General features: G+C 45.0%; 1 protein-coding gene across 6 annotated transcripts in view; it reads left to right on the top strand.

The window, feature by feature from the left end:
* DCAF1 (DDB1 and CUL4 associated factor 1) overlaps positions 1–21935 on the top strand; it is a 50801-nt gene extending 28866 nt beyond the window's left edge. For 2 of the 6 annotated variants that reach the window (XM_062008028.1, XM_062008027.1), the window contains 8 exons: positions 460–544; positions 1893–2126; positions 2636–2729; positions 3182–3286; positions 4081–4154; positions 5350–5454; positions 16636–16891; positions 18893–21935. In XM_062008028.1, coding sequence (XP_061864012.1) covers positions 460–544; positions 1893–2126; positions 2636–2729; positions 3182–3286; positions 4081–4154; positions 5350–5454; positions 16636–16891; positions 18893–19125 — 1186 coding nt within the window. In that variant the 3' untranslated portion in view covers positions 19126–21935. Of the gene's footprint in view, positions 1–459; positions 545–1892; positions 2127–2635; positions 2730–3181; positions 3287–4080; positions 4155–5349; positions 5455–6242; positions 6309–16635; positions 16892–18892 lie in introns of those variants that run through there. The other 4 variants (XR_009819775.1, XR_009819776.1, XM_062008030.1 and 1 more) reach the window with 4 other exon arrangements.
* Positions 21936–27953: the final 6018 nt, after the last annotated feature.

Below are 27953 nucleotides of genomic sequence, written 5' to 3' on the forward strand. Positions count from 1 at the left end.
ATCCTGTTTAATGCAGGATAAATCAGTAATTTCCTAGTTGTCCCTTAAGACAAAGAAATAGGTTTATATTTTTATTCTGATGTTTGTAAATGATCTTGATAACCTGTCTTAACATGCCTCAGGCCTGCATGTGTGTGTGAAGATCCACGAGGCCATTTGTTGCTCACTCCTCTAAATAGTGTCATGTTTACAGCAGACCCTGTTGATGATAAGCTTGTGAGTTTGTGATGTGTGTTTGCTTTCCACTGGTCTAATGGCTGGGTCTTCAGTAGGTATTTTCTTGCAAATACTAGAGGAGCATTTTAGCATTGTAGTGTGCCATGGTCAATGGCAAGTCTTCTGTACATTTTTAGTTTGCTGCATTGTTGAAGCCTGCTCTGCAGTGTTGGGGTGGTGTTTGCTTCACACAGAACATTTGAATCTGCAGTTCCTTGACTTCTTTACTGACTCTGTCTACAGGCATTCCTTCCCTGATGACCACTATGTGGAGTTCAGCAAGCACTCTCAGGATAGGGTCATTGGCACAAAAGGAGACATTGCCCATGTAAGTACCAGTGAAGATCATGGCTGTGGGGCCATGACATGTATTAACAAATCTGGTTGCTGTGATGCTCTGTGTAACTCATGAGCTAAGAGACTTTAGAGGAAAGCTTTTAAAGTTTCAATTAATTTCTCTCTGTGTCTAAGGATATAAACTTGACCATTCCAAACCAACTGTAGCACATTCAAGGTGCAAGGTGTTGCCTCTCTGGTTAGTATACTGGGCAATCATAGAATCTGCTGTATTTGGCTCATTTGAGAGAGATTGTCCAGGACTTTTTCTCTCACCTTGAGTTGCTTCCTTTGCCTTTTGTGTCACTGTATCTCAGCCAACAGTTGTGGGAAGTGGCCTATTGAAAGTGTCCTTATTTTGATCTCCTAAATTTGCAGCTTGTTTTCTGGGTAATTTAATTGTACCAGAATATTTTCTGAGAAGGCTGTTGCGGTGTTTTGGATGAGCCCCTGCAGATCTGACAGACACAGCCTTCAGAGTGCTGCTCCTTTTCAGTGCTAATTTGCATTCATTATAGGTACTGAAAGAGTATTTGCATAAAAAATGGTCATGAAACACAACTTGGTAAAATCATAAATAGTTTGAATTATTGCTCTGATTTGTTTAAGCAAACTATCTGTTTCTGCCCAGTTTTTTGTTTGGATTTATATGGAAATCAGATGAATTTGGACTGCGTTTATCTGGTAAACACATTTGTTTTCCAGTTCTAGAGACTTTTTTCCTCTCTTAAGTTGGAACAAGAGCTAGAATCTGAGGGATGTTACACATTTATCTCAGAAGATGGTCAATAAACCCTTCAGACTAGTTAAAGCACTTTTAATCTTTTTATTGTCCAACAGTCTGTTAGGGCAAAGCTCAGAAAGTTGCCTTTCTGTGTAAATGCCAGGACTTGTAACTCGTTTTCTCTAGTTTCTAGGATTTTTTTCCCCCCCTCACTGTGTGCCTTGGGTTTTTCTTGTCTTTATAAATATCATCTGCTCTGAAAGCAGCTCCATTTCTGAAACAGTTTCTGACTGAGTGGTACCTTGTGCCTGCAGTTTGACAGCCCACTTTCCATAACGGGGTTAGTTTCTTTGGAGCTAATCCTGCTCTTATTGAAATGCATTGGTAGAACCTGCAGGAAGCTAAGGGCTGGCCAAAACATGTTGTGAGACCTGTTCCAGCTGTGAAAAACTATGAAGGGACTGGTAGGAAGGGTTATCATTGGAATGCTCTCACTTGAAATGGAAAAGCAAAATGGGAAATGGGAAACAATCTAGAAGGGGGAACATGGGGTGATCTCAGGCACAGGTGTCTTACAAATTGTGGCTAATCTTTCTTTTTCTTTTTAATCTGAAAGATCTACGATATTCAGACTGGCAACAAGCTGTTGACTCTGTTTAACCCAGATCTTGCCAACAACTACAAGAAGAACTGTGCCACCTTTAACCCCACTGATGACCTTGTTCTAAATGATGGTGTCCTCTGGGATGTTAGATCGGCACAAGCCATCCACAAGTTTGACAAATTCAATATGACCATCAGTGGTGTTTTCCATCCCAATGGGCTAGAAGTCATAGTCAACACAGAAATTGTATCCTTTGGCCACTGTGGTAACTGATGTGCTGGGATCTAAAGAGTTTGTATTGGTTTTGTAGAGGTTGTATCAATGGTCAACTGTGTTACAGGTTATGTATGGTAACAAGTTTCCATCTGTGAATCCAGTAAGCAGAGACTGTCAGACAGACAATTTAAATCTAGACTCTGCTCTGATATGGCCTAGAGGAAATACTTCACACATAGAGAAAGCAAGAGAGATTTTCTTTTCTACTGTAGTCTGTGGTACCTCTGCTCCCTTACCAACATCAACCTTGAAGCTCCTGCAGTAACCTCTCATGACCTGAGAGGTCATTGCCAGTAAGTGCTCTTTCACTTTCAACACATGGAGGGATTGTGGTGCTGAAATCCCACTCTGGTTCTGTCATGTTTGCAAGAGGGTGGCAATAAGCTCTTTTGAATGCAATTAATCAGCTTTTGCCATTGAGTTGGAAAGGAAATTGAAACTTTCAGTTGTTTGTTGCTCCTTAGCCTGTATGTTTTCAGTGGGACCTCCGAACTTTCCATTTGTTACACACAGTACCTGCACTGGATCAGTGTCGTGTGGTCTTCAACTACACCGGCACAGTTATGTATGGAGGTAAGACTTCTCAGTCTTATATTACTCTTCCTGGTTATCTCTGGTTTGAGATAAATAGATGCTTGTTCAGTGAAACTAGATGCTTGAGAGAGTCTGTCTGCCTCCAGGCCATGCTGGCATGTGTGAACTATAAGTTTTTCAGGATGTTTATACTATGTGTATTGCTGACAACAACGGTTTTCTCTAACATCAGCAATATCACAACCCATTTGGGGATTAAAAATCAACCTATCAAGAAAATGTGTATAATGGCAGATCTGGTGATACTTGAGAAAATAATTTTGTTCTCTGTATTAAGTTTTGGTGGTCTGCTGTATTAATAAAGGCAGCTCTGGATGAGTAGATATTAAATAGAAGGAAAATTCATTTCAGAGTCTTGTTTTGATCTCAATTTGATTAATGATAGTGACAAATGGACAGTGCATTTATGGAATAATCTTTCCCTGTATCAGCTATGTTGCAGGCAGATGATGAAGATGATCTTCTGGAGGAGAGAATGAGAAGTCCCTTTGGCTCTTCTTTCAGAACATTTAATGCAACTGATTATAAACCTATAGGTAAGAATAAGAAAAGAGCAAATAGCTTGATCTATTTTGAAGGTTTGAAGGTTTATTGAAAGTTCTGCTTTGTAATAGTCACTTCCCCCTCTCCTTTCTATGTATGACCAAATTCTGCTACAACCTATTCTCATTGAAGTACAAGAGTTGAGTTTCAAGACTGAAATAGGTCCAAGTATCATATCCTGTTCAGTGTGCAATTGCCTTACTTGTTACCATTCAGCAGTTCTGGCTTTATTTTCCTTTCCTCTTTCCAAGTAGGGTATAATCTGACATACTAGGTCATTTGGCCAAAATGTCATTGGTCTCATTTCAGGAGGGTCCTTTTTTATTCTTTGTTTTTCTCTTTTCTTCTTTCTTCTCTTCCCAATATCATTTCCCCATGCTGATATTTGAAAGTGCTGTCACTTTGACCTGAGCTCCTGGAGCTAATTGCTGCTATGGACATAAACAAATATGGCTTTTGCTATTAGTAGGAGACATGGTCACAACTCAGTCCCTTGGTTGTCACCTGTCCTGGAAGAAGTGTTGTTTACTAGTTTAGAGAAGCCAATAAATGTATGATCAAGGGAGGAGGCACTGTGCAGAACAGGTTAATAAATTATCTATTTTTTTCTGTCAGTCTCCAACATTTCCATATTGTGGGTTGAATTAGTTAAAAATGTTCATTGTGATTTTATTTCAACTGTTGTTTCTTGTGTTATCTGCTTTTAAACATATATTGTTAGGTCTTTTCTTTTGGTGAGCATTTAGTAACATGCTGTTAACCACAGGGTTTTTGTGATGTTTTCCAGCTACCATAGATGTAAAGAGGAATATCTTTGACTTGTGCACGGACAGCAAGGACTGCTATCTGGCTGTCATTGAGGTAAAGGAGCTAGAATAAACTCTGGTCTCTGTAGCTGTGGTTTGAGTGCAATGCTTTTTGTTTCATTTGGAAACTTTCAGAAGCGATGATTCTGGAGTTCCTCCTATTAAAATCTTGTCCTAAGCAGTGGTGGTGTTTTGTTGGTGGTAAAGGTGCTGTTAGATTTTTGCTGTCCACCCACAGCAGTATTGTTTTTCTGCTTCCAGTTCCTTAAACTTCTAAATACATTTGCTTCTTCTTCAAACATTTCCTACTTTAAAATGTGCAAAGATTTTCCTTCTCATACCCATAGAGAGAAATTCATTTTTTCCCATTTATAACAATAATTTCCTATTAGAATTTGCACTGTAATGAATAACTGGGAAATGCCATCTTCGTGGGGCTTCCTGTGGAGCTTTCTGTGAAAGCACTCTTCACTCTTGTTCCTTTTTCACTTCCTAGCAAAATCCCAGAACCTGAAAATTTGGAGCAAATATTACTGAGTGAAAATTCTGGTTCATTACAGGGGAAGTAAAATTACAGTAATGGCTCCAGTTCTCTGCCCAATAATATGGTGTCAGTACCCCATTTCTTGAATCTAATTTAAAATCCCATTGGCTTAATACTGTGTGAACCCCTGATCCTTACATAGAATTAAAACAAGTCAAGAATCTGTAGCAGGGCAGGCTTCATGTTTAGCTACTGAAAGTAAAGTTGTCAGGGTTGTGAGGCCAAGATATGAACATTTTCTTTTCTAAGAGTCATTGGAAATGTTACTTCAGGGTATGTGGCAACAGTGGTTGCTGAGGTGTCAGGCTGCTGTCTTCTGGAACTTTTGCCATATGTCAGCTTTTAGCATTCTCTCAAGGCAGGTGGTTCAGTGATATGATAGGGAGGCAAACTGGAACAGAAATGGTGTGTGACTGGGTGAGAACTAACCCAGAGCACACTAAGGATCCAGTAAAGGTTTTTTTAAGTCTGTTAGAAAGAGTGTAACTTGTAGATGACAGAAGCAGAAAGTAGCTGTTTACATCACTCCTGGGCTAGCCCTTGAAACCAAAAAAAGCCTTGGGTTTAGTGCTAATTGTTCTGCTGTTGGTAAATGGGAGGGATGGATTTTGGTAATGTTTCTCTGATGGATATTAGATACAGCATTGAATATGAATGCTGAGCTTTATTGCTGAGGCTAACTGCTGTGTGGGCATCTCCTTTTCAGAATCAAGGGAGCATGGATGCCATGAACATGGATACAGTTTGCAGGCTCTACGAAGTGGGCAGGCAGCGTTTGGCAGAAGATGAAGAGGATGAAGAAGAAGATCAGGTGAGTAGTATAGCATTAACCTGTTTGCTCAAGAGTAGCTGTTAGCTGTCTACATGTCAGAGGCCACAAGTCTTCATTTGTTACCCATAAAGTACAGATATCTCCTTTGGTCTAACCTGATGTGAGGTAGATGACTTTACTGTCAGTGTAAACTAAGACTATCTGTGCAGAACCTGACTAGCAGTGGCTTTGTGCACTGTAAACAGACAAGCTGATTTCTAGTTGATTTCTTAATTTTTCTAAATGCTTCCATTTTGATTAGAAAGTTTGCTGTTTGTTCTGTTTGGGTTTTTTAAACTACTTTGACACCCAGTAGAGACAGTAGTGTTTAAGGTTTCCCTCTTTTCAGTTCCAAGTCTTCTATTTAGGCATAGCTTGTCAGCAGCTTCTGAATGAAGCACAGCTTGTGACTGATGCAGTGAAACTGCCCAGTTACTTCTACATAGAAAAATGGTTTAAGAATTTTAAAGAAAGGTGTAGCTTTGCATTAGGATGTGTTTTTTCCTTCTCAAATCAACCACTTGATCTTTGTCAGCTTAACAGAAGAGCTAAGAACTGCAATAAGTGCTCCTCAGGGTGCAGTTGGTAGAGTACACATTAGCACAGTATACTTACTACAGTACAATGTGAATTCAAGACAAATTTGTAGCTTGTTTTGGGTGTCAGGTGTGGTTTTTGTGGGGTTTTGTTTTTCTTTTTGTTTTTTTTTAAACAGGCAAAGACCTTATGCTTCAATTCCCTAAAGATTTAAATACATTATTCTCTACTCTTTGGTGTCTGCATTCTAGTAAATCATATATTTGTATCTGCTGTGAGAAAAGCTGACTTCACCTTTTTCCAAAGAATGCCAGAAGGTAATATTTTGGTGGTTTTTTTTCCAGACTGTGTGGAAAGCTGGATTTCTGATACTCTGTCTCTGAATCTTCCTGTTGCTAGGTTAGAACTTTTACTAAATTTAGGAAACTGGATAGTAGATCCCAAGAAAGAGTTGTTTTCTTTGCAGCTAGTTGTTGTTACTTCAATTTCACTGTGATTCTGAGGATAAAGCAGTAGTTCTGGTTGGTGTACAGTTTGGTGACCTGTCTTCTCAATATGCTGCAGGGTTGCAGTCTTGGCATTCTTATGGAATCATTGCTCACTCTGTCTATGGATGGATTCTGTTTAGAAACTTAGGATAGGTGAATAATACAATTCCTTGGGAAGCAATGAAGGGAGGGGGAAATTACTGGTGCTTCCAAAGTGTTTCTGCTTTCTAGGTATCCAGTGCTTGCCTTGAACAATAGTTTGTGGGTTTGTGTCTGCTCTGGTTTTGTTCACACTCAGGATATTTTACTAAGCTTATTCACATTTTCTTTATGAAGTTGAAAAACAGATTGTAGCAGAAATAGATTTATGCATTGTACAATGATTAACCAGCTGCTATCAAGCCACTGTTCTGCAATATTGCTGGGCAGTGTTGACTTAAGTGGAGATGTGTATTTGTATAAGAGCACGCAGTCAGAATGCTGTGGGTTCCAGGCTGTAACACTAAGTACCAAGCACAGATAAGGTATCTGTCATCTGTCAAATGTGACTGGGGAGGCTTCCTGTCTCCCAAGTGGAGGTGGCCTCAGGCAGAGTTGAAATACGCTGAAAGCTTTTCTGTGAAGCTTATGGAGTGTTCAAACAAAGCTGCTTCAAGATGGGTTTGTAGCTGAGGTTGACTAATTGATACTGCATGATGGCTGTTTTTTAGGGTGCATAGATGTTTCCAAGACAGCAACTTTTAGGCATGGTTGCAATCAAGTTTCTTTAGTGAGAGACATGGCTTTAATATAAGCAGCACTTATGAACTCAAATTTAATCTGTACATATTTAGCAAAACAAACTAAGCCCCTTGCTTTCTGTCCTGTAGTTTTTCACTGTTGTTCCTCCAGGTTTGTTCTAGTCTTAGGCTTATGAAACAGAGCTTTTGTGTCCATAGAGGCATCCAGCACTGAGCTAGAATCAATAAGAGATTTTCCAGAATAAAGACAGAATCTCTCTGGCACACTTGTCAGTTACACCAAGAGTCATTTGTTTCCTGATGAACAAGTGTTTTCTGTGTGTGTAGATGTTTACACATATGTAAGTGTTCACTGCTTGCCTAGTTAGTTTCTGACCTTTTTCATTAAAGTGATGTAGAGGGGGAATCCATGTGAATCAACATCAATCTGGTGTGTCATTGGTCAAGATTTTTAGAGCAGGTATTAGTCTCTTTGGCTCTTGTATCTTCACATCTTGACTTTATGCACATATATATGTATATGATCCACATGAGTCCATGAGTACAGTTTTTGGCCTGTACAGAAAGCAGTAAGTACTGAAATAGAAGCATGTGTGATGGGAAAGCTTTGCTTGGAAATCATGTGATGCAGAATAAAACTGCTTGGAAAATTGAGCTTGAGATAAGAACTTTGGAGAAAAATATCTGCCAGATGTTTCTTACTTTGAGTTTTGATGCCTCATCTTGTCGTTCTTGATCAGTGCTGACTGGTAGCTCTGGAACAGATTTTTGAAAAGCCACAGACTGAGAGTCCATAAAATGAACCTAGCCAGGGGTATTTCTTTCAATTCCTTCCCTCATTTAAGCAAAGAAACAAACCCAACTGTGTTACTGCCCCTTTCTCAAACCAGACATTGTAAAATCAGATGATTTGCCACATACATTACCCTCACAGTAAGTGCTGGGGCTGACTTGCTGGCTTGTGTGTGGTGCTGCTGCAGTAAATGTTGTGGTTTTGTTTGAAGTACTCAAGAACAGCACCACTGTAGCTGGGTTCTTCCTTGGCTGTTAACACTAACCTTTCCCATGAGATGTCTGCAAAGATGCCTTTTCCCAACAGTCCAGAGTTGTCAAGCTCTGTTAAACAGAACAAATGCTAAATTGATGTTGATGTTTGTTGGTCTGTACTTATGACAACAACTGAGGGAAGTGAAGATGTAACACGCTTAGCAAGAGACAGACTGTGAGCTTTTTTTGTTGAATGCTTTACTCCAAAGATACTAGTCTTTCTGCCTTGAACTCTCATGACTTTGGTGTGTTATTTCACTTCTGGGTGAGTATCTAAACAGGTCCATCATTGACTGACATTCTCACTCCCAAGTATTTGCAAAACTATGTTCAGTCTGTGGGGGAAAAGGCAGTTTCCTATACTTCAGTCCTGCAGCAGGATCCTCCTCTTTCTCCTGTATTGGCCACTGTTTTGGTACACTCCTTCAGAGTAACAAAAATGAGATGGATCTCTGAGCTACTGGTACAGGTACTGGACCATTTTTTGGTTGGTAGCTTGTTTAATTCATACTTATTTCCCTTTCTTGGATGATTATTATGCACTATTTAACTCATAAGTCACTGCCTTTTGTAGTGGGGCAGACCAGGAATTTCAGAGGAAAGAGTGCAAAGAGAAGTGAATGTACTGATCTGGCCTAGAAGTGGTGCATGGCAGTTGGTACAGGCTACAAAAGGAGACTTCAGAAATAGGAAGTGATCAGAAAAGCTAAACAAAGGGAATAGCCTGACCACAGAATAGACTCAAAACTGTGAAACTTAAGTCTGGATGATGTGATCTCCTGAGTAGGTTACAGGGTTTTCAGTCTGTGCCTTTTTACCTCTTTATTTTAGTTTTTCTTTCCTTATTGGTTCTTTAAAGCCTCTTTTTGTCTTTGTGGTACATGTGGATGATGTGGCATCTGTGAGGCTCAGGTAGTATTCTCAGTTACTATCATGTCCTGAGAGATTTATGGCTCCAGCAGCAGGTTGCTTCACCTGGCTGTCCCTGTCTTATAAAGCCTCTTCCACTTTTTTTGCCAGAACTGAAGAATTGTTAATTATCCTGCAGTGCTTCTGGGCTATCGAGTGGGGATTGTAGGTGTGTGGTTTGTCCTTTTGCATTGGTTTAGAAAATTCTAGGTGTTGTGAAACACAAGCTTTGGAGATAAGGCCATAAGACTTTGAAAGACAATGACTATTATGATGTGTGGTTTTGTCGTGATGGAGAATGTTTTTCCCCTCAGCTTTCTAGGTGTGTTATGTAATTCCCAATCTCTGCTTTTGTTTTAGGACTCTCCTCCCATGCATGCAACAGCAATTCCACTCTACATGGATTGCTGTTGGTTAGATATAGGTTTGTTTTCATGTGGATGCTTATTTGCTGAGAGAAAAACCCCACAAACCTTAATGCATGTTGGCACATGTATTTGGGAATGTCAGCCTGTGATGATGCTTTGTCACTACAAGCTGCCTGGAGTGATTTATGTCATCAAGGACCCTTAGTTTTTCAGGAGCTGTTCCTGTAACATTTGAAGATATGTTTTGCCTTGAAATCATGCTTGAGAGAAAATTGTTTACAGGATAGCAGGTGGGAACAAGAATTTTCAGACAGATGTCTCAGCTGATAACAGTATACAAGTGTTTATTGTACACCTTAATAGGATTCTTTGAACTTGCAGCCAGGGAGGCTGAATAAAGAGTGGTTTCAAGGCTTGCTCATGTAACAGACACATCTCTTCAGAATCTAGCTTCCCTGTCTGACATTTAGTGCAAACAGAGGAAATTCTTAGAAAGGGACAAGGAATTGGAGTTTTCAGGAGGCTAGACATAGTGTTGTGGAGTAAAACAGCTTCAACAGAGAGAAGAGCATATCCTGCCTGTTCAGTGACAGAAATCAAAGGTTGACTTCCTCTCACCTAACACATCTTTTCAGAATTCCCAGAATAGTTGGGATCCAAGAAAATAAGAGCTGCCTCAGCTGAGAAATGTCAGTCAGAAGCTTGAGAAAATAAAGGAACAAATTCTTATCCATAGAGGGAGAGTTCATTTACCTGCCAAACATTCAGATTCCTTTACATGTTACTGGGTAACAAATAAACTGACCAAAATAATGAGATTCTGGGAGCCAAAAAAGAAACCAAAACACTGGAGAAAATAAACAGCTTATAGAAACAGATGCTTACCAGCAGATGGTTAAACTTGGCTACAAATAGGCAGAGGTGAATATGAGCTGAAAGATTTGAAGAAGTAGGAAAAGATTCACTGACATTTCATTAACTGTTTTGCAGGTAGAGAAAAGGCAGTCTCATAGGTGAAATTAAGAATAGTTAGACTACAGTAATACCATACATCATGATCCAAAAGCGAGAAGTGCAACAGAGATTGTTTTCAGAGGAAGGGACTGTTGCTGGAAAGAGTCTGCAAGGTGAGAGGTGTTGACTTGGGAGTAATGACAGGAGGTGAGCATGGGGCTGGGGAAGGAGCAGCTGTGAGATGATGACAGCTGAACAGTTCACAAAGCAGTAACAGGGGAAGTTGTGCAGAGACTATTGATGTAAATACTTGGTTTGGACTGTGGCTTGATTCCTAGAAGAGGAAGACAAACTGAATGAGGTGTTAGATGAAAAGGTGAAGCTTTCTGTAGCAGAAGAAACCATGTCAAATAAGCAAAAAAAACAGTGACCTGTAAACCTTACAACTGAGTTAAGGTTTCCAAACCTAATATGGACAATCTAAAAGGACCTGTAGGATCCTCTCTTGGTGAGGATCAGCCAGCCTAGTGTAAGTTTGAGAGATTATGTAATCTGCAGTTGAGGAGTCTCAAATTCTCTTCATCTGGTCATAAAAAAAAAAAACTTGGATTGGAGAAATGTAAGAGAACTCTACAAAAAGTCTTCAGAGTGCTTATTAAGCAAGCTGGTACTTTTATATGCTGCAGATCTGCAGTGCTGTCAGATGTACCTCCTGTAAGCACTTGGTACATAGACTGATCTAGTGTCGAAACACAGTGCATAAATATGTTCACAAAATCAAAGTTCTGCCTAGCTAACAGATGTTTTGCATCAGAGTTTGAACAAGTGAAAGACTGAGGTTTTCCTGAGCCTGGGAATGTTTGATGAACACAGGTTGGTGTTAAGGACTGATAACCTGGACTACCCAAAAACACACACTTGGTGAAATCTGTGTGTACAAAATCCATGGGTGAAGGGGAACAGTGAGAAAGTCTGGGATGATGATCATGGCCTATGAAGTGTGTACAAATGTGTGTCAAAGAGCAGTATGAGAGAAAACACGTAATGCTTGAGCAAGAGCAAAAGGTCGTTAAGTGCCTCGGAACGGGCTGTAAATACTGGCAGCAGGAAGAATTAGGTCAAGCGGTTTTCTTTGCTGCAGTGCTGCCACTCCTATATATGCCATTCCTTTAAGGGATGGGGTTTAGTTTTCTCCTCTGTAGCTATACATGATTAATTAAACCAAATCATAGAATCACAGAACAGGAGGAGTTGGAAGGGACCTTTAGAGATCATCCAGTCCAACCCCCCTGCAAAAGCAGGTCCCACCTAGATCAGGTCACACAGGAACGTGTCCAGGTGGGTCTTGAAGACCTCCAAGGAAGGAGCCTCCACACCCTCCCTGGGCAGCCTGTGCCAGGGCTCCCTCACTGAAACACTGAAACAGTTTTTCCTTATATTTAAGTGGAACTTTTTGTGTTCCAGCTTCACCCCATCACCCCTGTCCTGTTGCTAGATACTCAGCTTTCTGAATCTTTACACAAGATCACTAATTGGCGGTAGGGTGAAGTGACCAGTGATTTGCTTTGAGGTGATCATGAGATAATCCTTTGCTGTGTAATCAACTTCTCTAATTCTGTAAGCTCATGTCCCAACTTCTTTTGTACTGCCATATCTTTCTAAATCTGCCTGTATGCAGGCACATTAAAAAGCTGACATGAATTGCTTTTCCCCTCTTAATCAAAGTAGTTCCAGGGTGTTGGAGCTATTTATGTCTTACAATGTAAGTGAATTAGTGAGTTTTGGTGAGTTAGTGACTGTGGAGAGATTTCTCTTAAAATAATGCTGCCATTTTGCAGTCTTACTCTAGAAGGTCCTTTATAGCTGTCTAAAATGTGTGACTGAGGATACTCTACATTACTGACTTACCTTCTTAAGACTTTTGAGTTAAATTGATACAAACCCTATGTTTAGATGGTCTTTTCCAGTCTTTATTGGTGGACTCAAATTAACTCTTTTAATGGAGTCAAACAATTTCTGAGTTAAAATGGGGCCTGTCCCTCTGTGGCCATCCCACTCAGGTCTGTGGATAGCCATTCCACATGAAAGTTGCTATTCCCTGCGTTATTTTTGCATCCTTTTTGCTTTAACTGGGGTGTATCAGCACTACAAGTATTTATGCAGAGAAGTGTGGCCAGGAAGCCATTCTGTGTATGAAACAGGGTGGGTGTTTCCTGGGTTGAAATTCCTTGGTTATAGTTGCAATACTGTGGATTTTTTTTTTTTTTTGAAGTGCAGAGAGAGTTGGTATCCAGGTGTGTTGATGCTATAATGGCCTCTGCATTGCAGCTGCCAAGTAGTTACACTGCTGAAGATGAAGAGTAACAGTGGTGCAGCTCTGTGAAGAGAACATGGAAGCCAGCTCCTGTTTGTATCCATGGCAATTTACACAATAAAAATAATTTATTTATGTATTATTGCTAATTTGAGTCTCATTAGTCACCAATGGGTACTCTGAATTGTTCCACTCTTGGCATCTGCCAAGGCAAATATCCCTTAAGATAATCCTAAATTTGGGGATCTACAAGCAATTAGTGTACCTGAATCACAGTACAACTACAATGCTTACATCTATGACTCTGTGTCCCTCCGTGTTGCCTCCTCTATTTATGTCTTTTTCTCTTTGCCTCCATCATAGCCTGAGGTTGAGATTGTTCTGTTTGTAATCTTACGTGAATTAGGTGAGAAGACAGGGTTTTGGTCTGGCTGTATTGTACTGCTGGTGCAGCTGGCTGCAGAGCAGGCACATGGCAATAGCAGGCAGTGAGTCAAGGTGCTGACTGGCAGGCGAAACGTTTTGCAGAGGGAAGGGTTTGAGATGGTCAGTTTGTGATTCTATAATACCACCCTTGTGCCTTCTGCAAAGATAACTGGCAGCTGTGAAGTGGCTTCTTGTTGGAGAGGGAAGAAAAGAAGGAATGTGAGGACTCCAAGAACATTTCAACTTGTGATCTAAGCAGCTTTTGCAGAGGACAAACCAAATAGAAGAATATTTTAGATATCTAAAGGAGTTGGTGATGTCTAAAACAATTCTTTGATGCTGTTTAAGTCCCATAGAGCATGCTGAGGTGTGAGTTCTGTGGATCAGTTTGCTCCACTGAGGAAGATAAGCACAGGTGTGTACTGTTTTGCATAGGTTTGCATGCTGGTTCTGTTTTCTAGCAGCAGCTGTGTCGTTGCCCAAAGCTCTTGGGAGGAGTAAGTAGGAGCTTGCTTTTGCTGGTTTTTCCTTTACAACCCAGATATGGTTTGGATAACTGTTCTGTCTGTCTTCCCTTATTACATTGCACAGGGATTTTTTTCACTGCTCTTACTCAGGGTGTTTGTACAAGTCATGGGGGAAGGCACACCACTTTCTGTCTGTATATGGATCCCTTACATGAGGACAGTGTTAGGTGATGAGGATACAACCTAGATATCCATTAACAGACTGGATTTCACTCACATAGGATGGTGTTAGGTAATAGCAGGTGGAGTCTCTCAGCTGTATGGCCCAGAGATGGGGTTTGGGTGCAGAAGCTCTGTGTGCTTTCTTGAGAGGGATCTCACCAATGTGCAAGCCTCGTGCTTCCAGCCTGGGGCATTGCCATGCTCCTACTGAGGTTTTTCTGAAGCAGCTTGGAGCTGCTTCAGAAGCTAATGCAGAACTGATTTGCCTGTTACTTAGCAGAAGCATCACGATTTCTGAGTTTGTGTTCTTTAAAACATGATGAGGTAAAGGTTTCTCACTAATTAAGATCACTCTGAGCTGTGTTCTGTGTCACTCATTCAGCTGGCTAACGACGTGCACTGTGCACATCATGCTCTCTGTCACATGCACATGTGACTTCTTGTAGTGTGGTTTTCACATTGTTTTCTGGCTCACCAAGGAGAGGTTTCATCTAGATCTCATCTTACTGTTCTTAGGTGGGTTTTAAGTGAGTGTGTCCTTCAGTTCTCTATTCTTCTGTTGCTGTTTGTGTTTTCACAAAGGATTTTCTTTTTCCTCACAGGTTGGTATAATTACTTGAAGTTAATTTGCAGCTAAATCTGTACCCTTTTCAGTGTCATTTAGCTCTTATTCTTGTCACCCAGAAGATGGGTTTAGCTTTATACAGCTATATTTCGTTTCATCCTATGTTTGAAGGGTGATGTTGCTATATATGCCTTACCTTAAGCTTGAATGAAAATGCCGATAAGGCAATTTCCAACAAGTCCATTAAATAAATGTAAAGGAAATGTCAAAACTACTGAATTTGATTAAGTCATTGTAGATATTTAGGAAAACAATGCTTTCAGAGATTCCACAGATGTGGAAGCAAAGAGGGTACCTGACTCATTTCAGAATCCTTGGGGTTTCAACTGCAGAGACTCTAAAAGAATGTTGTGAACAACACATTTTTTTTCCTAATGTCTGTGGTTTGGTCTCTCTCTCTCTAGACACTGAAAAACTTGGCTTATTGTTTACCAAGCTCTTTAAATAAATTGGTCTCCTCCTTTCCAGCTTCAGAGACTGATTAGAGACTGAAAGGGACAATAAACCCTCCTGCTTTTTCAGGTTTTAATATTTTTTTTTCTCAATTCTGAGTAGAAAATAAACTTTAAGACATTGGTCTCTGCAGTTAACTTTTGCTCCTGTTCCATGCACTAAGGCAAAAGGCTTTCTACTCAATATATTTTCTGGAAAATGATATGCAATGTGGCACTGAAGTTTAAAACCGAACTGCAAGTGAGAACACCCCTCCCAGTGTTCATGTCATTCACAAAACATTGTCCATTTATTTGAGGACTCATTGATTCAAAGGTTTGTAATTGCCTCAAAAGAGCATAGCCTTTAGTTACAGGCTGGTTTCATTTTATACTTGGTGTAAGCTCTTCCAGAAAGAAAACCGTATGCAGCAACCCAATGCTTTTATTTTGTGATCTCCATTTAGAGAACACAGCACTTCTGGTCAGCAGAGGAGACTTGGCTGCCTTTTACAAGTGAAATCAAAATTTGCCAAGCTTTTTGGCTTTCCTTGTTTCTTTTGCCTATGACACATGTTGGATTTGTGTCAGTGTGGTGGATTTTCTTTATAGCACTGACTGAGGAAAAAGTAGGTTGGAGAGAGGACAGCAAGATCTTTTTCCTCAGTCCTTTTAGATGTGAAAGGGCAGCAGTCTGAACAGCACAATGGGAGTGTGTGGAGCAAGCAAGTGCTTGCAGTGGGTTGTTAAATATCCATCTAAACTGCTTTGTAATTTTGCAAAATGTGTTCCCTCTTGAAACAAAGGGGCAATTAAAACTGAATTAAACCTGAGAGCTGCCTTCCTGCCACAGGAGAGCCTTCTCTTAGAGAAAAAGGACACGTGCAGGTGCAGTGTAACTCCCTCTGTGAGTGTGGAAAGCCTCCTGCAGCTTGACTCACTGTGGCACTTCTTGCCCCACTCACTTGCCTGGAAGGACAACAGGGCTGTCACAGATTATTCCCACTCAGTTTTATCCACTAGACACAGATTGCTGGATTTGAGCTGTACAATGTGGAATTCTGTTGCTTTATTGAATGCAAATTCTTATGGTTTGGTAAAGGAAGATCTTGATCCCCAGGTAGATGCCAAAGGTGAGGCTCTGAACTGCTTTAGACAGTTCTATGATCTGAGCCTGCATGATTCAGGGATTGGGTTGAGAGGATCCTTCCCTGCATTTTACATCTCCGCTGAAGGGAGGCTGACTGGGAGACTGAACATACATGCTGTTTGGTGGCCCAGCTGAAACTAAAGCACTTTGTACAAGACTAGCAACAAAGCTCTGGATTAATGGGACTTGTTGAACATCCTTCTGGGGTGCATTGTGAGGACACGTGGTGACAGCCATGGCACAGAGGAGCTTGAGCTGAGGTACCTGTGTTGCACCAGCCTTTTGCAGACAAGACTGGACAGGCCTGCAAATGATCTGGCATGTGTCATGGTCTGAAGTTGTGAAGAGAAAGTGTTTATATGGGTGATGAGAAAGTGTTTGTAACGTGTGATGTGTGGATATGAGGAGAAGTGAAAGCTATAGGTTTGGTTTCTTCATCTAGTCTTACTCTATTTTATATTCTTTTTAATGTCTGCAATGAACTGGTTTTGCTGTGTTTCTAGGAGGAAGAAGAGCAAGAGGAAGAAGATGATGATGAAGATGACGATGATACAGATGACCTTGATGAGCTCGATACAGACCAGCTTCTGGAGGCTGAGCTGGAGGAAGATGAGAACAATGAGAATGCTGGTGAGGATGGAGAAAATGACTTTTCTCCCTCTGATGATGAGGAGCTTGCCAACCTCCTGGAAGAGGGAGATGAGGGTGAAGATGAAGATTCTGATGCTGATGAAGAAGTCGAACTGATTCTTGGAGACAGTAAGTGTGTGCCCAGCTTGGTAACCACAGGTGATCTTGTCCTCTGTTTAATGTCCTGACAAATACGCAGCACCTAAGTCTTCCTTGGAATGACTGAGCTGACTTTCCCCCCTTGCTGGTGTGAAAAGCACAAATCTTCATGGCTTGTTCAGCTGCAGCCTCTGAAAGTAATCTGTTGGTAAAAGCAGCACTCATCTGAGAGAACTGACAGTTCTGGAAAGGAAGGTATCTCCTTCCTTCAAGTGCTCCCAGGTGTGTGTGTGTGAGAACTTGGGGAGAAGCCTTGGCTGGTTGCTTGCCTGTCCTGTCCTTCAAGGGGATGCTGGTTCAGCTGTTACCTCACTTGCCTTCTCTGCTTTCATTTTAAGGACAGACAAGCATTTTTGGTCCTTGGTGCTATTCTTTCTCTCTTGTGATTGCTTAAAGTGCCAAACCAACACAGCATTTCTGACTTCACTGCCTTTTTTTAGACTGTTCTGAAGCTAACAGAACATTTGGGATAAATTTTAAGTTGTTCTCTTTTTCAGGCATTCCACAGATACAGAGATTTGAAAAGTTTACTCTGTGTGTGTACAAGAAAGAAAGATCTGAATTTCTTATGTAGCAATTCAATATGGGAAAAGGCCTCACAAGAAAGTGAGTAGGGATAGCATCAGACTTGGGATTTATGGCCACAGATTCTGTCCCCTTTTTTGCAGTACAACTCTGGAGTGTATGTGGCCAAGCCACCTAGTTCTTCTTAATTTCCAAGCCATAAAATGCAGATAATGTAGTTACCTTAAGGTGAAAGGTTGTTAAGGATGAGTAATTCCAGTGTGCAAGATGTTTGAAGTCCTAGAGTGATAAGAGATCAATGTCAGAGCTGAAGGAGGGATTCAATCTTGTCTGCCAATGCACTGGAGGATTAGGGGTGCCAGGCCTGTGTTTGGTACCAATGTGGCTTGCAGATTCATTCAAGCCCCTTTTTTCTGTTAGAATGGAGCTCAGTCCTTTTTAAGGATCACATCAGGTTGCCATTCTGTGGGTCAGTCTGCTGTTCTCTTGAAGGTAGCAGGTACACAATGCAGGGCCATGCAGGTCATTTGCATAGCTCAGATTCATCAGTAGCACACTGCAGCTCAACATTTTGGGGCTGTGGGTAACTTCTGCCTGTCCCAGTGCCTGGCAGGATCTTCTTGACACAACTCTACTTCTCTTCCTCAGAGAGTGCAAGGCCAGAAGCTACTGAGTTGACCCAGAGTGCTCTTGAATTGTCCAAGAGCAGAATGGAGGGGAAGTTCAGGCCATTTCAGTAACTGTACCTGTAACAAAACCAGGTGCTTCCTGACACTTGGCTATTTCAAGTGTGCTCTGCAGGCACTGTGCTAGGAGATGGCCACATCTCCACACTGTTTGTGGACAGAGCCACTTCATCGCAGCCTTGGTGAGGCTGTGGAGCTGCAGCCAGCCTGTCCTGTAGCTGTTGGGTTGCTTGGCAGCATCTTTGAGAGCTTCAAGGCAGGAGATCCGCTCTGCTGAGCTGCTGTGTGCCTGGTCCTTGCACAGGCTCAGAGTGGTGAGGGCTGTGTGACGGCTGCTCTGTGACTTCAGCTTCATCTGACTTGCTTTGGTTTCTCACTCAGTGAGTGCAATTAAATTTCCCTCTCCTTGGCTTATGCTGTTTTCCAGAGCTAAAAGTTGTAAAGTCACTCATGCTGCTGCAAAGTACATGTGTGAGCTGTGGTGATGTATTTGGAGTGCTTCCTCCTGTAGAGACTTGCTGAGTACTGGATGAACCTACATAATGTGCAGTGGGTGTGCTTCAAAACAAAACAAGCAATAGTTGAAATGGGGGAGTGAGTGGCTTTGGGTCCTTGTGCTTTAGAAGAGGTTTTATTTCTTGTTCAGGAATTAACTTACAGAGGACCTTTTAAGTATAAATTTGTCTTTCCCCTCCTTTGTCACCACCTTGGGGAGTGTAGATCTGTGTATCTTGTCCAAAACAGCTTATGCCTCTTGCAGATCTTTCTAGAGCTTGTTCCTGGGCCAGTGAGATGTCCTTTATGAAATGCACACGTGACATAGGATGGAAGAAACAGACAGAACTCTCAGCAGCAGCGTGGCTGACTCTTGTTTCCTCTTCTGTAATCAATAATGGCAGTTTCCAGGCAGGTCTACAAGCTGCTGCCAAGCAGTTGCCTGTAAGTCAGCCTGACTGCAGTTATGGAGCCCAAAACTGGAAGGTTGTCTGGTAGACTGGAGAATAACGAGTTAGGAGATTTCAAAGCTCCTTTCTGGTGTTTTAAAAAAGAACAAAACCAAACCATAAACTCTTTCAGCCTCTCTTCTTCTCCAGAGTTTCTGGATTGTTATTTGGCTTGTGCCTCTTTCCCTCTTGCTGCCCATATGTCACTGCTGCTGGTGTTTCCCAACTGCCCCTGTGTTCCTGTAGCTGTTTGGGAGCACTGATGATGCCTCAGCTAAGGCACAGTGTGGTGAATGGAGAGCCTGGAGCATCCCTGGCTGCCCACAGGCACAGGGCAGCTGGCTGATCTTCAGGGAGGAAGGCTGGGGGAAAGGATTTGTGCCCTCTGCCTCTTGTGATTTTGTTTTTTTCCCTAAGGAAAGCATCTGAGAAGGGGTGAACCTTCCAGAAGGCCTTTTTCACCTTGACAGGCATTTTAGAGACCCTGGGTAACTGAGATGGCTGAGAGGAAGTCCTGGTATCTTTTTCTTGTTAAAAAAAAACCACAAACTTTTTAACATCTAGTTAACTGCAGCATCCAATGAATTCCTGTAAGGAAAAGAACCATCATCACCTCTAAGGTAAGGCAGGAGACTCCTCACTGCCAGAGCTGCTATCTCTTCCCTCTTGCACAACTGAGGGAGATCTTATGTTTTCAGATAAAAAGCCAAGCGTGTGTGTGTGTGTTTGTGAGACTGCTTCTGGTAAGTTCCTTCATGGCTTCATTCTGTACCACAATGAAGAACACCAGGAAGAGCTCCAGTTTTAGGTCACCTTTAACGAGCACCATGTGGTTAAACTCATTACAGAAACCTTTGGGTTGCTGAAGGAAGGTTGTAGTGGAGAATGTGTGGGACTGCTAGAGGGACACTGAGGGGCTGGAGCATGATCAGAGCCAGCCAGTGGAGCTGGGGAAGGGGCTGGAGCACAAGTGTGATGGGGAAGTGCTGAGGGAATGGGGATGTTGTAGTCTGGAGGAGACTGAGAGTAGACATGAGCACTCTGCAACTGCCTGAAGCGGGGTTGTAAGCGAGGTGAAAGTCAGTCTCTTCTCCCTAGTAGTGAATGACAGGACACAAAGAAATGGGCTCAAGCTGCACCAGAGGAGGTTTAAATTGTCACCAAGAGGGTTGTTAAGCTTTGGAAGGGGCTGCCCAGGGTGATGGTGGAGTCACCATGCCTGGAGATAACTCAAGAGGCAGAGATGAGGTTCTGAGGGACATAGTTTGGTGTAGTGATGGGCCTGGCAGTGTGAGGTTAGTGGTTGGACTGGATCTTAAAGGTCTTTTCCAACCCTAATGATTCTGTGATTGCTTCCCCTCAGTGCAGAGGGCAGTGACAGCTGAGCGAGTCTGGGGCTGCTCACTGCCCCTGGTCCAGAGGCACATGGAGCTTTGCTTTCAGATAGCAACTGTGAGGAATGACTGCCAGGTCTGTCCAGCCTCCAGCATGGAGAGCTGATGCCCTTACCTGGGCACAGCTAACTTACAGCTGATGCCCTTCTCTTCATCACGTAATGGGGGAAAAAAACCCACTGGCTAAAACATACTACACTTGCTAAAGCTGCCCACCTCCTGATTCTCTGTTTTCAACGGGGAAAGCAGGCTCTGGTGTGGGTTTGCTCACCGCTTGTGATTTGTTTTGAGCTGCACTAATGGTTCCAGCTGCCTCTGTCCGTGCTGGGGAGCATCTGTGCATCTCTGAGCGCTGCCCTGACGGCTGTGCCTCCCGCAGCCCCGCCTTAACCCGCCTCTCCTTTCCAGCCGACAGCTCGGATAACTCGGACTTGGAGGACGACATCATCCTGTCTCTGAACGAGTGAGGAGTGGCTGCCGGGCGGGCTGTGGGCAGGAGGAGGCGCTCCCTTCCCAGCAGAAGGCCGGAGACCAAATTGGAAACCGCTTCTGAGCGCCCCAGCCCTTCTCCTGCCGGGAAGCCGGGAGGAACCGCAGCCCATCCGCTGCCCTGTGTGAGCTGGAGGCTCGGGGCTGCGTCTGAGGCTCTGCAGCGAAGAGCCCTGGGCTTCGGCCTCTCCTCTCTCTGCCTTTGCTTTGGTTCTGGTTTTGGTTTTTTTTAATGTTTTCTGTTAGGCTGAGATGCCTCTCCTCTCCCAGGAAACTCCTGCAGATATTTCACAATATATTTTCTTTGTATAAAGTTCTTTCCTAAAGAACAGAAATAGTTTTATATAAAAATTTTTTAAAAAGCCAACAAAAAAAAAAACCCCCACACCCAGAAGAAGAGAGAGGCAGGTGGTGTAGCCCAGAGGGGATGAACTCTGTATTCCTGTAGTACCTTGTTACCAGGGGGTAGGGTCAGGGGAGAAAACACTCGTTTCAGATGAAGAGGTGTGTGGCTGCGTGTGCTCAGGCAGAGGATCATGGCTGCTGAGATGGGCGAGTGAGAATATTTTTTATGTTAAATATGATTTTATTTTTTAAAAGCCAAGCAGCCCCAGGTGTGAGCAGCTGCCAGCGTGCCAGGGGCTGTCACAGGCTGCCGGCCTCCGGACAGGAGCCCCAGGCGCTTTGCTGCCTGAGTACTGGCTGTTGAAGCAGAGAATTCTCACTCCACAGCTATGGTGGGAGGCTGAAATCCTGGCTTGGCCTGCTCAGAGCCTGCTGTTCCTGAAGGCAGGGGCTGTGGGATGGATGTTTGAGCCCCCTTTCTCCCCTCTGCCCTTGGTGGTTCCAGTTTTTAAACCTTTATTTTTCTGTTGTTTTTTTCTTTCTTTCTCCCTCTTGCCCTCTGTGTGGAAACTGCAAATTGAAGGCCTTTTTCTTTAATGTAAAGTGTATTTATTAAAAAATACAATACAAATCCTGTCTCTGCCTGTGAATTGCAGCTCTGTGTTCTCCCAGCAGGTGCATGGCGTGCTCTGTGCACCCAGGGAGCACCAAGGGCAAAGTAAACAAGCGGGGAGATTGCTGCAAGCTGCACCCAGAGCTGCTCCCAAATCCAACCTGTTCATTTATTTGACAGCCCAGAGTTCTCGGGGGCATTTGTGGGCAGCAGGCTCTGTCCTGGCTGCCTGTGTGGGAGCTGAAGGTGCTGCCAACATCAGCCTCTGCTTTGTCTCCAGATGCCCCAGAACAGATGCAGCTCAGCTCCAGGAAGGGTCCCAAGCTGGAGGGAACCTCTCACTTCAACCTGGGGTCAGAAGGCAGGAGGAGTGCTGGGCCTCCTCAGCCCTGTGCTGGGTAACCCAGGTGCCCTGGGCCATGTGGGGCTTGGGGTGACCCAGACAGCCTCAGCACTGGGCCCTGTGGGGTTGGGGGTGACCCAGGTGCCCTCCAGGCTGGGCCTCCTCAGCCATGTGGGGTTTGGGATGACTGAGGCAGCCTCAGCACTGCGCCTCCTCAGCCCTATGGGATTCAGGGTGACCCAGGCAGCCTCGACACTGGGCCTCCTCAGCCCTGTGGGGTTTGGGGTGACCCAGGTGCCCTCAGGGCTGGGCCTCCTCAGCCATGTGGGGTTTGGGGTGACCCAGGTGCCCTCCAGGCTGGGCCTCCTCAGTCCTGTGGGGTTTGGGGTGACCCAGGTGCCCTCCAGGCTGGGCCTCCTCAGCCCTGTGGGGTTTGGGGTGACCCAGGTGCCCTCCAGGCTGGGCCTCCTCAGTCCTGTGGGGTTTGGGGTGACCCAGGTGCCCTCAGGGCTGGGCCTCCTCAGCCATGTGGGGTTTGGGGTGACCCAGGTGCCCTCCAGGCTGGGCCTCCTAAGTTCTGTGGGGTTTGGGATGACCCAGGTGCCCTCCAGATTGGGCCTCCTCAGCCATGTGGGGTTTGGGGTGACCCAGGCAACCTCAACACTGGACCTCCTCAGCCATGTGGGATGACCTCAGGGCTCGGCCTCCTTAGCTCTGTGGGGTTTGGGGTGACCTAGGTGCCCTCTGGGCTGGGCCTCCTCAGTCCTGTGGGGTTTGGGGTGACCCAGGTGCCCTCTGGGCTGGGCCTCCTCAGCCCTGTGGGGTTTGGGGTGACCCAGGTGCCCTCAGGGCTGGGCCTCCTCAGCCCTGTGGGGTGACCTCAGGGCTGGGCCTCCTCAGCCCTGTGGGGTTTGGGGTGACCCAGGTGCCCTCAGGGCTGGGCCTCCTCAGCCCTGTGGGGTTTGGCATGACCCAGGCAGCCTTGTGGCTACGCTGGCAGAAGGCACCATGGGTGCTCCTGTTTGTACATGACAAGAGGCCCTGCCCTTAGAAGGAGGATGATAAAACCCTGCAGCTGAGTGTTTGATTTCGCTGTGTGGCACACAACTGCACAGCTCAGCTCTGTGAGTCAGAGCTGGGAGGGCAGCAGGCTTGGACAAGGCCACTAAAGGTGCTGTTTATTCCCAGGTGTTCAGGTAACAGACACTCAGCTTTTCCCCTTTCTCTGTTTTGGCCACTTCCAGAATAGGGTTTGAGGCTTCTCACTCCTTGGCACTACAGCAAGTTTCCCACCATGAACTGTGCTCATTTCAACTAAAGCTCAAGCCTTTATTGCTTGAGGAGGAAGGATTTTGTTTTTAACCAAGAGAAAGGATAGCTTCTCTCCCCTCCAGCATCACATCTACTTAATGCACTTACCCCGGGCTGCTTGTTAATAATTAAAAAGAAAGGTTCTGCTGCAACTTATAATGGATGATTTTACCCTACAGAGTTGATAAAGACAAACAAGTTGTGACTACCACAGCATTTAAGACCTGCATTCTGACTGGATGGGATTGAAAATCAGAGATGACATCCAACAGCTGGGGAAGGCAGCTTCTGCCTCATCAAAACCCACCTTACACAGCTTTACCTTGGAAAACATGCTGCTCAGGGGTAGGGAAAGGAAACGCAAAGCATGTCCTTGACTACTGCACGAGGTATGGTGCCAGATGTCCCTGTCTTGTTCTGGTGTTACACCCCAGCTACAATCAGCTGCATCTGTTGCTGTTTAGGCCTGGCTATCTCAGAAAAATTACCAACTATTTTTGTGAGGCTCAACCAAACCATCTAAGCTGGAGCTCCTATCTGTAAGTTTGATTTGAAAGTGGGTCCCTCTAAGTGCGTTCCCACACACACACACACCTATTCCAACTGTATTAGAGCCCAAGTGAGTGTGCTGTGCCCTCAGTCCACCAAGCCCTGCCAAAGCAGCTGCCTCTGCCTGTCCTGGGCAGCCTCCCAGCCTCTGTCCGTCCCGCAGAGCTGCTGCAGTTCCACACGCAGCCGCGGGGGAGGTGTCTGCACCGACACACCTCCCACGTTTGGGGCGGCAGGGCAGAGGGCGACTGGAAGGGGCTGCAAAAGGGGGATTTAGAGTTGAGGGCTTGCGGGGATTTGGTTGGTTTTGTCAGGCTGTGATTCTGCAGTGCCTTGGGATAGGGAGAAATCTCAGCGTTTGGAAAATCACTCTCCCTGGCATCATGATTTAATCTATTTAAAAGCAGGGGGTTTGGAGAGAGTCCAGTAATCTTCCTGAACACAGGCAGCACGTTGCTGCTGTGATGCTGTGCAGCATCTCTCCTACGGAGACATTGCAGACCTTGGCTTTAGGGGGTGGAAGGGACATTTGAATGTCCTGCCAGCTGACTCAGCCATCCCTACCTCTGCAAGGCTGGGAAGCCTGTGCAGAAAGGATGCTGCATTTCCCCTGGTGATGTGAGCAGAGACAAGCTCTGCACAGCCCCAGGCTGTGCCCTCCTGTCAGCACAGTCCTCTCCACTCTGTGACTGGACCACGAGTGCCTGCTCAGCCTGTTTGGTACCCTGCAGCACAGCTCCATGAACTACAGGCTGGGTAACCATTGTGCCAGCACCTGGGGAGACTGCACATACATCCCTACAGCACAGTGGTTCAAAACAACCATCTCATATAGGCTATGGCTTGGAGATCAGGATAGAAACCTCAGGGCTCCTCAGTACTTTAACCTGTATGTTAACTAAAGGCAGTAACCAAGGCATGATGGGCTCCTCAGCACTGGTCATAAGCCCTTACTGGGCTCTGGGCCTGCCCAGGGCTCACCCTCTGGTGCAGGTTTCTGTTGTAGGACAGATGGGCAGCTTTGTATGATGGAACAGTCACTGAATGGGTGCATAAAGAAAAAGTAATGAAGCACTTCAGTCTAGATATTAATGTTCTCAGACCACTCAATCCACAGTCTCTCACTTTGGTCCCACTTGGAGCTTCAGCTCACCCTCAAACAGCCAGAGCCCATTACCCTGCTGCAATTACCTCCCTGCCACTGCTGTACTGGGCTGAGACACCACACACCCCTCCAGTATTGTTCAACTCACCGTCTTCCACCGAGGAACTCCAACCTCCACCCAGGGCTGTGCTCTTCCTTCCATCACCTCGATTCTGTATCTTCTCCCACAGAACTGACTCCCACCCCAATTTAAGGGCTGAGTCTTGCAAGCTGCAGGACACAGCTGTGGTGTTAATTTTGCTGTTAACAATCTACCTCTTTTCAGGCCTGTTTCACCTGGAGCCAGCCTGGATGTGTGTGTGAGAGCAAGGCAAACCTACAGCACAGCCTGACTGCTCCAGCAATGGCTGTGGCTCACACACTCTGGGGAGCACAGACAGCTCAGGTCAGCAGCTTAGAGGCCTGATGCTGCTTCTCTCCCAGGTGTTTTCCCCTTAAACTCTCTAACTCCTCATTTACACCTGTTAATTTGTTTGTAGGAGGGAGATCTGTTGGTCCTTCATTCACACACACCTGCTGCAACCATCAGCCACTTGGCTGGGAAAAGAAATCCCAGCATTAAAAATCTTGAGCAACCCAAAGCACGACAGTGTTTGGCTTCTAAAATCCACCACGTTATTATTTACTTGTCTCAAAGGTAAAGTGAGAGATTGGGGTGTGGTGCAATTTTCTGGTGGTTCCCTGGCTTTGCCATTAAGCAGTTGCAGCCTTTATCAGGTATTGCTTTCATTTCTTTCTTTCCCTTCTGATTCCTCCCATTCACACCCCATCATCACACCCACACAGACACAGAGCAAGCTGTGTGCTGCAGCTCCCTGCCTGCGAGCACCAGACAGGCATTTGGTTGGCACTGTCCCCTCTGCCCTGCCTCAGGGTCTCTGATGGCTCTGTGACTCTGCCCATAGGGCGCATTGAATAGCGCTTGGTTTCAGATGACAACGGGTACAATTGTTGCCGTTCGGCACCGTCTGCGTTTACAACAGCGAGGTTAAAAGTCGGGGGTCCTTGTAAACGTGTAAAACCCGGGGCAGCCCCGCGACCCCGCGCCGAGCGGCCGCGGGTCGGGAAAGGCACGTCCGGGCGGCTGCGGGGGCGGCTGCGGGGGGCGGCTGCGGGGCGGCTGCGGGGAGCGCTCGGCCGCTGCTCCGGCGGCCCCGCTGAGCCCCGCGCCCCGGCAATCCGTCCTCCGAGCCCCGCAGCTGTACCCTACGGCCAGCATTACTTCTGGGATGCATGATGAAGGGAAATACCAAGCCCCTCGGGATCTCCCCGACTCACTGGATTTAATATAATGGCAGTATTAAGTGTTAAAAAATCAAAAGCAACCAAGAAACCAACCCCTGCTCCCTGATAGCAGCACCTGTATCAATTAAGCACCCGCTAACACATCCTCAGCTGATGATGGCCCTGCTGTGGAATTGTAGGGTTAGACAATTGGAAAAAAAGAAGAATAAAAGCATCATTAGAGTGAGTTATGCTCCCTGCTGTGCAGCTCTGGATGCCAGTCACACCTGAGAGCAGAGTCTGCTGGGTCAGAGACTGGTGCAAGAACCACTCTGCTTCTCCCAGTTTTATTCACTTGCTTAACATCGAAATGAACAATCACCTGCAAATGTAAAGGAAAACCTTAAAATGCAGCGTTTGCAATCCCACACAACTTTCTGTAAGCCTCCTAAAATCTCCAGGCATCGTTTGAAGCCAATGGAAGCATCCCCCAAGGGATGTGTGTGGCTGTGAACCGCAGCTGGAACCCATCACTGCATCCCCACACTACAGAGCCATCAGCAGCGCCCAGGTCACGGCTGCTCCCCCAGAACCTGCCACACAGGACAGGGGACAGAGCCACCCCATCTTCAGTGCTGTCGAAGTTTGGTCTCTGGAGTTTGCTGCAGTCACAAGCAGGTTTCTTGTGGCAAAACATTTTCAGCCAGCCAGATGTGTTTTTCTCTCTTAAAGTCTGCAGATAAGTTTCAACTGTAGCAAAAAGTTCCTGTTGTGTTGCCATAAAGGATTTCAGAGAGGGCAACGCAATCCCCTACCGAAGGGGCACCTGCAATTTAGCCAGAACCCACTGTGCCCTTTCCTTGGCTACATCTAACACAGGCACATGAAGGTTCTCCCTTAGAATGACCATTTTTTCCCCCTGTTCTCCTTGCTATTTTCCTTTATAAGAACTGGGACAGCCAAACCTGATTTTTGTTTTACCCAAGCACATCTGAGAGGTGTCAGGTGCTCTCAGACCTCCCAGAACTGAATCCAGAGTCGACACCTTTGTGGCAAACTTTTCACCAAGGATTAACTGTAATCTCTCTGTTATTACCCTGTTCATGGTCAGGACTTCTTCCTTGGCTTCCTGGGAAGCTTCTCTCTTCCATCAGCGAGTCAATAGCAATGCACCCAGACTCAAACTTACCAAATAAAAAGCAAAGAGGACAAAAAAAGAAATAGAAGGAAAAAACAAAGGATGGAGAACCAACCTTTGGGAGTCAGCACGAAGCAGCCCACCCCCTCCCTTCCCCCTCCCGGCTTGCAGGAGACACCTAGAGTCAGAGGAGGTGCGTGAGGATGGGGCTGAGCAGCCCAAGGGGGCTGGGACCGTCACCTCCCAGCTCCTGACAGCACAGGGAACCAGCCCCTGCTGGGCAGAAAAACTAGGATACTGCACAAG

This window comes from Colius striatus, chromosome 15, assembly GCF_028858725.1.
Source record: "Colius striatus isolate bColStr4 chromosome 15, bColStr4.1.hap1, whole genome shotgun sequence".
Classification (NCBI taxonomy): domain Eukaryota; kingdom Metazoa; phylum Chordata; class Aves; order Coliiformes; family Coliidae; genus Colius; species Colius striatus.